We start from the raw sequence: 10,692 nt of genomic DNA, 5'->3' as shown, positions 1-10,692 counted from the left end.
TTTTAATTTTGTTGATTCTTGTAAGACTTTGAATTGAGGCTAGACCTTTTATAATTATCTTGAATGATCTATTAAAAAATTCAAGAACAAAAAACAATGTGGTGCTCATTTTTTTCCTTTTTATTGTTAAAATTAAATAAGTGAACATGTGATAGTGGTACTAATCTTACTTGAACATTAATTTCAGGATTCTAATACTGAGACAACTTCACCATATGATAGCTGGAGAAGTATAGCAATATCTAGTGTGGCATGCAAGTGGAAGAAAGAAATTGGAGAGGACTAAAAGTGCACATTTTGTTGGGTTACCAGAGAACTTGGATCCTATGACTGTTTTGATGGAGTGATGAATGAAGTTGCAGAGAAGGTAGTGTACAGTAATTGTCAATGGATGTCCTTAGTAGTGCCTTCCAGTCTAGTCAACTAGTGATATTGTACGCTTTGGTCTGCGGCCTGCACGACTTTAAAACGTGTCATTAATGTCTAAACCATCGCTTCATAATTATATACCCAACATCTCTCCCCTATTCTGTCGACGTGAAATTTGTCAAAGGAGTTGCGTGAATCCTCTTAGAGACTCAGCGTCCTCACTGAGGTTTGTCATCCCACCATCATCTCAAATATGTGAGACTCGCGTAAAGTAACTTGGACGCTAAGGTTTGCCCAATAATCGCCCAAGGTTGCACGAGTAGTGCTATGATACCATACGTAACAGCTTAATCCACTAGTGAGATTATATGCTTTGGGTCTAGACCCTCGGGTTTATAATGCGTCAATAGAGGCTAAGACTTGCTTCCTTATTTCAACACCTCTCCCGTGTTTTACCTATGCGGAATTTGTCTAGGGTACTGTTACAATTCCCTTTTATCCTATGATTAGAGAATTTAGTATGGTCTATTACTATTTTCATTTTGACAATTTTATTACCAATCAACTCAATATCTCCTTTACTCTGCTGATTGGAATGAAACAGGATCAGGTAGAAATGCACAATTATTTGACAAGTTTATGATAAAGACAATGTCAAGTCGACTCTAATCGCCATGTTCCAGGCACATAACCACGCCAAACATGGTATTGGCATACTTTCAGGAACTGATATTAAACTATAAGTAGGTAAGGACTCTGACACATGTCCTCGTCTGAATCCCAGTACACAGTAGAGCTCTATAGCCTCTTGCTTATAGACGGCGATATACCTCCATAGGACTCGTTTTTTCGATTATTGAACGATTTTATACGTCGTATTTTCGGGCTATGGTTTTTTTTCCTTAGTAGGGGTAAGTGTGACATTTTGCCATTTCTGTAACAATTATTTGAGTCTCACAATTTGTCCTATACCTGTCACTTTGGTTCCACCATGACCATCCATTTTCCTTTGCTAAAATAGCTACAACAAGATTGATGATGAGGAAATTAATACTCCAGCGCTGAGGTTGATTACAAGGCCTTTGATTTGCTATCATATAATTGGACTCATCAGATCTTGTTGCACTGCATGCATTGTCATTTGAGTTTAATTTAGATACACTAACAATTTAAAATAATTTATAATATCAGGTTACTTTAAAATAATTGTAGAAACTCATTCATGAAAAGTGAAATTAGTAATGTAGGTGGAAAAACGAGGAGAATTCCATTGTGCAAAACCATCAAATTTAATGGTAACTTTTTTAGCAGTGCTATGTTTATTTTAGTGTTACAAATCAATGTGAATTGACAATGCCACCTAATACTTAGTGATGAAATTCCATGTAGGAGATCAAGCTCTTATTCGGCTAATAAAGTAGGAAAACTAATTTAAATAGCTATCCGTCCAAAAGAATCAAACAATTAAAGCCAATGCTGAAGAAAATATATTGTGCATATAACCTTTTACAAGCAATATATTGTTTAAATATGATTTTGTTCAAATATTTTAATTGATATGAAAAAGTTTATAGTGTTTTAATATGTGAATTCATTTTTAAAAAATCAAAAAGTATCATGCCTTTGTTGATACTGTATATGGACATCAAAAAGTATCATGCCTTTGACGAAAAATATTTCTTGAAAGCTGTTTTAGTAGATTAGCAGATAATATTTTCTTGAAGAAACATATATACTAAATTTAACAGTAGTATTATAAAATTGGAGCCTAGTTTGATATCTATAATGCAATGATCTCCTTCCATAAGTGTGCAAAATCTTTTTCCCGGCCCTTTGATAGAATGCTTTTGGATAACATCTTTTGGTAAATAAACACATAGAAATGACTTGTTCATCCAAAACATTTTCCTGAAAAATGACTTCCCTCGTATTAAACATACATGCACTAACATTAATACCGCAAATCCCATCATTCATTCTAGATGAATGGAACAATAATCAAGTATATATAACAAAACGAGAATATAATAATACATTAAATTAATGCTCAACTTTGGAATAAATTACCGGAATAGGGTGAGCTAGAGGTAGCGAGAACAATAAACTGCCATCTTATAATAAACATAGAAAATGATTGGGCTATAAAAAAAATGAAGGCTCTTTGTTTAAGAGTTTTCGTCTTGGAAGATAGAACATGTATACATTTTTTTTTTCCAGAATACACTAAATATGATATAATGATTCTGAAAGGTATGTTGTTTAATAAATGCTCTTTGTTTAATAAATGCTCTTTGTTTAATATTTTCATTTTGCTTATTATATGTATATGCATCAGCATATCTAGTAAAGTATTTCGAAAATAATTTAACTTAAAGTCCATTTTACCGTTAATAAAAAGTTTTTACGGCTATACAACTTTATCATATCTTTAATTTAAGATCACAAGATTAAAAAATCTTTATATCTTAAGCTCCGTACGTATCCACCACCACTAGAAATAAAGAGTTTTCCCACCGACATTTTGTGGGAAATTTGCGTTACAAAACATGATTTTCCCACCTCATTCCCACCAGACCAGCTCAATGGGAAAACGCATGATGGGAAACAAGTCCTCATTGAAATACTGGGAAATTTTCTATTTTTTCTATGTGAAAACACTTTTATTTAGATTTTTCCCACCGAATGGCCACTGAACATTTTTCAGTGAAAAATTAGTGGGAAAATAGAATTTTTTTAGTAGTGTATTTAAATGAAGCGGAGAGAGTAATAAAGCTAGTGTCATATGAGAATGACGCAATACAATCCATTAATCTTAGTTTTAAGGAAATTTTTTAGATATTTATTTTCAATTTGGCTTCACTAACTTTCCTAGTAATCTGTGATATTACACTTATCTTCCCTATTTTAGTTTCTTTGTGACAAAAGTTAACTTTGTTATTTTTAATAAAATCTAAGGCATTCTTTGGCACCTAAGGGAATCATGATTTTTGTTCTAAGACATTTTCCTGAAAAGACATTCACAAATTTAGTTAAATTATAAATTCTAAACGTTAATAATATATAAAAATATTATATTAAAATGCGGCAAATAAGCACTATATCATAAATTACAAGAGATATTACTGTTATAATATTGCAGTATATATTTGCATGAATTGTACTAAAGAACTGGTCACGCCAAGGGGAGAGGGGAGGATTGTAGCTGCCTTTATTTGACGAGTGCACATATTCAAAAATTTACCCTATCACTTAAAGTGAACCTCTAAGTGACCTTTTTTGAGTTTCTTCTCGATATTCTGTACTCTCTTTTATATACAGATAATAATGAATTGCCTATTTCTACTTGTGGATGTAGGTTAAATAATCGAACCACGTTAAATTTTTGTGTCTGCTTTGTTATCTAACATTTCATCGTTCTAGACTTGGTTTGCATAACACCTGATTAATTTGATACTAATACGATATCATCTCATATCTTAATTAGGATCCTTCATTTGACTAAATGGGAATTAAACAAAAAAAAAGCAGTGCTCTTTGAATTGTACTAAAGAAGTAATCAAACCATAAGAAAGTAGAATGATGTTTCCTACCCTTTACTTTTCTACTCTCATAATTGCACCATAATATACAACTATAATAGCGCAAACTATTTTGACTTTGGTCGAGAAAACTCAAAAAGGTTAAATTAGGTTTGTAAAAAATTATGTGCAAAATATTTATATCAAATCAATAAAAATATGATATGCGTCTATCATCTTTTTATATTTGTTATTTCCTTAATTCGAACATCTTTAATGGTATATTAAGGACCATAAGATTCAAAAAGCGTTTTGATATAAGTTTAAGATCACAAGATTAAAAAAACTTTATACCGTATCCACTTAAATTGAAACGGCATAGAAACGGCGAGAGTAATAAAAATATTGCCATATGAGAATGACACAATACAATCCATTAACATTAGTTTTAAGGGAAAATTTTAGAGATTTATTGTCAAATTTGGCTTCACTGACTTTCCCTGTAATCTGTGATATTACACTTACCTTTCCTATTGTAGTTCTTTGTAACATAAGTTAACTTTGTTAATTTGATTAACATAATTTAACTTGGTTAATTTGATAGGGCAAAGGTGTAAATATACCTCTCAATTTTGCAATTTAGAGCAGCTATACTCCTCGTTAAAAAAGTGGTGTATATATAACCCTACCGTTATGAAATGGTGCAAATATACCCTGTCGTTATGAAATAGTGAAAATATACCCCTGCGTTACACAAATGATGCAAATATACACTTTTCCCTAACGGAATTTTTTTTTAAATAATCATTTAGCTTATTTTTTTATTTAAAAAATGCCACGAGGCTTTTTTTAGAAAAAAAAAAAAGTTTGCCCCTTTTTTTTAGTAGACATATTTTTCTAAAGTCACATGGTAATTTTTTTTCCTAGTGGGTCGGGTATGGTTAGTTTAGAAAAAATATCTCCGTGACTTTACAAAAATAAGTCTACCCATTTTTTAAACGAACCAGATCCTACCTACGAGAAAAAAAAAATTACCATGTGGCTTTAGAAAAATATGTCTGCTCAAAGAAAAATAAATAGACTTTTTTTTAAAGCCACGTGACATTTTTAAAATTAAAAAATAAGCTAAATAATTTTTACAAAAAATTCCGTCAGCAAAAAGAGTATATTTGCATCATTTTGTAACGAAAAAGGTATATATGCACCCTTTTTTGATGCGGGGTATATCTGTTCTTAATCATAAATTAATTATTATATTAATAATTTAATTTAATGATAAATTCTAAACATTAATAATAAATAAAAATATTATATTAAAATAGGACAAATAAGCATTATATCATAAATTACAAGAGATATTACTGTTATAGTATATATTTTCATGAATTGTACTAAAGAACTGGTCACACCACTATAAGAACATGAAAATAGAGTAAGGAGTATAAAGTTAAATAGGCTAGAATATGAAGTTAATTTTCAAAGCAATATTTGTTCTATACGATGATACAACACTATAAGAACATGAAAAGAGGGCAAGGAGTATAAAGCTTCAACTTAGAATAAAAGAACGAATCAGTTCATCTAGCCTCAACATAAGTTTCCACATTGAAAAGTATACAAGTCTAAAAATAATTACTACGGCATAATGTATTCTACAAAGTAACTCCAATAGACCAAATTTTGTCTCCATTTATATTTTTTACTTGATATTTATTTCTACAACCTCATTTCTCACATCAGTTAGGACTTCCCAAAAGTCAAATCATTTTCCAACTCAATGTATTTTAGGGTTTCAAATTCACTAATTTTTCCATGTAATAGTTGTTGGGAGGAGAAACACATTCATCACTTACATTAACAAAGACGCTCCTTTTCAGAATAAGAAAAGAACCAAACAACAAATCAACAACAAGAAGGGATAACTGGACTGGGCAGTAGAGTGTTATGGACAGGTGGGCGGCGGATTAGTGGACGGCGAAGTGAGAGAGACACCGAAGCTAGCGGCGGAGTGAGAGAGGATTTTGGGAGAGAAGTGTTTTGAGGCGAAGTGGGATTGTATAGTATATCTGTTTCTAATTTGTTTTTTGTTTTTTTTTTTAAATATATATTTCGACCTCGTGAGGTCGCAAAGTTAATTTTTGTTTTAATTTTTCTTAAATAAATACCGACCTCATGAGGTCCGTATCTCTAAAATTAATTATTTACTTTTTATATACGTATTCAGAATAAATGGGGCAAAGTTAATTTCTTTTTTAATTATTCTTAAATAGATACCGACCTCATGAGGTCGCCAAAGTTTCCGGAACATATTTGCGACCTCATGAGGTTGGTATTTAGTTTTCCAGAATTTTATTATTAAATACCGTCCTCGTTAAGTGGGTTTCGGAAAAAAAATAAAAAGGAGGCTTATACCAACCTCACGAGGTCGCTTTTTTTTTTCCAACCTCATTGATGTCGGCTTTTGTATGTCGCTTTTCAACAGTTTTTTAGTAGTATCTCTACTTGTGAACGTAGGTTAAATAATCGAACGACGTCAAATTTTTGTGTCTGTTTTGTTGTCTAACATTCCATCGTTCTAGACTAAGTTTGCATAACACCTGATTAATTTGATCCTAACACAATATCATCTCATATCTTAATTAGGATCCTTCATTTGACTAAATGGGAATTTAAAAAAAAAAAAAAAACAGTGCTCTTTGAATTGTACTAAAGAATTAATCAAACCATAAGAAAGTAGAAGGATGTTTCCTACTCTCATATTTTGCACAAATTTCTACAATTAATAGCGCCCTATTTTGACTGTTAGCAAAAAGGTAAAATTAGGTTGGTGAAAAATTTATCTGCACAATATTTATATCAAATCAGTAAAAGTATGATATGCGTCTATACATAGATTATTAACATATAATTAATAATGAATTAACATGCATTCCTCATTAAATCACTTAACTATAATAAATTTATATGATTGGGATAAACACCAGTTGCAAATAAATATTTACTAATTATGTTTTGTGTGTAAAGGGCGGATACGAGTATCTAGTTTCACGTACATCGCTTCATGAAAAAGCTCACTAAATATATCTACAAGTAATTAATTTTTTTTTTTTTTTTTAAAAAAGAAGAAGAAGAAGGAAGAAGAGGTCAATGTGAATAAATATGACAAGCTCGAGAGTCAACAAATGTACACCAGCTACCTATTAAGCTGTATATGCCTTACTGTTAGAAATTTTTTGAATAAAATTAATATATATGTCTTTTAAATGAAATAATTATTCTGATGGGGAGAATTGACGTAGAGAGTATATAGTAACTACAAATGGTATTCTTTTTTGAAAAGAATGTCTTCTATTCTAAAGAACATTCTATATGTAACAGAAAATCATTCCCCATGTTTTACCTTTCTAAAAGTCTCTTTTCTTGTCTAACTTTTTTACATTCAAAAGATGAAGTTCTAGTTTGTATTTTCTTATCTTATGCACTAAAGTTATTTACATACAATATTATCATAAGCGGTCAATCTAGGATTTGAAGTCTATGGGTTTCTCACAGTCAAGTATTTGTAAATATTCAATGAATCTTTTAATATTGGGTTCACATGAACTTGTAGGCTGTAAGCGGGTCTCTAGATCTTGAACGCATAGGAGTTTCACGGAGGAAAGGGAATAAATATCGCTTTCCTTAGCGTTTTGGATGTGTTTACGCCTTTAATACCGTGTCCATCATTCATGGTTTCATGCCTTCAATATTGTGTTCTTCGTTCATGTTTTCAAGCCTTATTAATCTTCAGGATTCTTCTTCTTGAAGTTAATTGTTTAGTTAGGTGTATATACTTAGTGTGGGTAAGTACATAAGGAAAAGAAGCTCGTGACCAAAAGATAGATGTTGTAATATTTGAATGTCACCTTTTTTATTATTTACTTTTAATTTGGTATAATACATAGATAGTCATTCGCACAAACTGCCATCTAAACACATTAACTATATATAGTGGTTACAGAATACACACTTTTTTTTGGCATAATACATAGATGAACAGTTTTTTCTATTTTCCTCAGTGTCTGCGAGATTCATGGATGAGGAAAATTCAGAAGTACATGTGTTTATTCTATAAACAATAATTTAAAATCAATGTAAGTGGCTATTAGTTTTTTTAATTACAATAAACACGACTCTCAAGTCATTGATTAGCTAGTGTACTGTTTTATTAATTTCAACTCACGTGTTAGATGTTTATGTGCACCCTCTTTATTATAAGTATCATCAACTAGTACTCTAAATGAACAATCCATCAAGATCACTTCACACTATCAATTGTTGTGTTGTAAAAAAAAAAAAAATGGAGATTGATCAGCAAATTATTTCATTCTTGCTTTTCATCTCCTTCCTCTTTCTTCTAATTCATAAGTGGAGTAATACAAAAATAGGTGTCAACAAGAAATTGCCTCCAGGACCTTGGAGGTTACCTATTATTGGTAGTGTGCACCACTTGACAAAAGGAATACCACATCATGTTCTAAAAAAATTGTCTAAAAAATATGGCCCAATGATGTATTTACAGCTCGGGGAAGTCCCCACTATAGTTGTATCCTCACCACACATGGCACAAAAATTCCTAAAAACTCACGACCTCGCCTTTGCGTCGAGGTCACCGACCATGTTGGGGAAGATATTTTGTTATGACTGTACGGACATTGCATTTTCTCCGTATGGTGATTACTGGAGGCAAATGCGTAAATTGTGCATCATGGAGCTCCTCAGTGCCAAGATGGTCAAGTCGTTCAGCCCAATTCGACAAGATGAGCTTTCGAGTCTCTTGTCATCTATTGGATCGATGGGAAATACACCCATCAATATGTCGGAAAAACTATTTTGGTTTATGAATTCTGTGACATGTAGGTCATCTTTTGGGAAAGCATGTAAAGATCAAAACGAGGTGATGATAAGTTTGCTTCATGGGGTATTATCCTTGGCTGGAGGTTTCGAGCTGGCTGATTTGTTCCCTTCGAAAAGGTTTCTTCATGGGATCAGTGGGATGGGGTCTATATTAACCGAGGCACATAACAAGGTAGATGTAGTGTTGAACAATGTAATCGATGTGCACAGAGAGAATCGGGCAAACGGAAAAATTTACAATGCTGAATGTGGAACAAATGAAGATCTGATTGATGTTTTCTTGAGAGTCATGGAAACAGGGGAACTTCCTTTTACTCTAACAAACGACAACATCAAAGGGATAATTCTTGTAAGTTCACAAACCTTTTGTGTTTTGATTATATAAGTTATAAAAAGGAACTTTTTGACAATTTAAAGAAGTAAAACACATTTTATTGAATTTTGACAATGGTCCACATATGATATAAAGAACATATATATTCTCATAATATCTACTCTTTGCGATTACGAGCTAGGAATTGATTGACTTGGTTGACGATAATTTGACCGCTAAATATATGTGGTATAGGATATGTTTGTAGCAGGATCTGACACATCATCTTCAACCGTTATTTGGGTACTATCGGAAATGATGAAGAGTCCACATGTCATGGATAAAGCACAAGCTGAAGTGAGAGAAGTTTTCAAGGACAAGAAAATATTTGATGATGATGATTACCTTGACAAGTTGAATTACCTAAAGTTAGTGATTAAAGAAACACTAAGGTTACATCCTCCAACTCCATTGCTAGTCCCGAGAGAATGCAGGGAGGAAACAGAGATAGACGGATTCACAATACCATTCAAAAGTAAAGTCCTGGTAAACGTATGGGCTATAGGAAGAGATCCGGAAAGTTGGGAAAATTCCGAAAGTTTTATACCAGAGAGATTCGAGAACAGTTCGGTTGACTTGAATGGGACTCACTTCCAATTTCTTCCATTTGGTGCTGGAAGAAGAACTTGTCCGGGAAGACTATTTGGTTTAGCTCTTGTTACTCTGCCTTTAGCCTATTTGCTTTACCACTTTAATTGGAATCTTCCAAATGGCATGGATCCAAATGATTTGGATATGACTGAAGCAAATGGAATGACCGCTAGAAGAGACAAAGATCTCTACTTGATTGCTACTCCTCATATATAATATCTTTGAAACTGGACGATCTCAACTTGTTTGAAACTGAGGTGAAGTTATTATTATTGTAGACAAGAAGTATAAAAAAAAAAGTAACGAATAACTTAATGGGTTAGCTTGTAATCTTTTCTTTCTATTTTCCATTTTTCAACGTTCCATCTTTCTGTTCAGTGTTAATATACCATGTGAGGAATAAATCAAATATTTGGCTTTACAAGTAGTGTGTGTTATCCTTTGATATCAGTATGTGTCGCTTTTCTAATTAAATGTAGGAAAGCGTCCCTTATCCCAAAGTTACAGATGATTTTACCTAGTTCCTTCGACATGGTTCTCTCAAGCGCCCTAATATGCTTTGCTTATTCTATTGTGTTAGTTTGGGGTACAGTCAGTTCACCGGCAGAATCGCCCTCCCAATTCATAGTTTTGTTTGGTAATCAAGCCATGGATAAATTGCACAATGAATTTATACATTTCAATTTCAATAAGCAGCCTAGACTCTAGAATTTGAAGATCACATTGATATTTCTTCATCAAACTCTAAGATAACTCAATTCATGATCAACAAAATCATGAAGATATGTGATACTAATGCTTTCATTTATATGAATACATACATTTTCTGCATGGGCGGATTTATGTTGGTGTGAGGGGTGTCACGTGACACTGCTTCGTCGAAATGTTTTACTAAATATACATATATAAAAAATAAATGGAATGAAAGTAAAAGGTAAAAACAAA

General features: G+C 32.3%; 1 protein-coding gene across 1 annotated transcript; it reads left to right on the top strand.

The window, feature by feature from the left end:
* The first annotated feature begins 8,182 nt into the window (after nucleotides 1–8,182).
* Nucleotides 8,183–10,169, top strand: LOC132638811 (premnaspirodiene oxygenase-like). Its single transcript, XM_060355575.1, has 2 exons — nucleotides 8,183–9,132; nucleotides 9,352–10,169. Exons 1-2 carry the CDS (start codon nucleotides 8,227–8,229, stop codon nucleotides 9,961–9,963), a joined length of 1,518 nt encoding a protein of 505 aa, XP_060211558.1. The 5' UTR covers nucleotides 8,183–8,226; the 3' UTR covers nucleotides 9,964–10,169.
* The last annotated feature ends 523 nt before the right edge of the window (nucleotides 10,170–10,692 follow it).

The sequence above is a fragment of the Lycium barbarum genome, chromosome 4, assembly GCF_019175385.1.
Source record: "Lycium barbarum isolate Lr01 chromosome 4, ASM1917538v2, whole genome shotgun sequence".
NCBI lineage: Eukaryota > Viridiplantae > Streptophyta > Magnoliopsida > Solanales > Solanaceae > Lycium > Lycium barbarum.
This window is presented reverse-complemented; position numbering and strand designations above follow the sequence as displayed.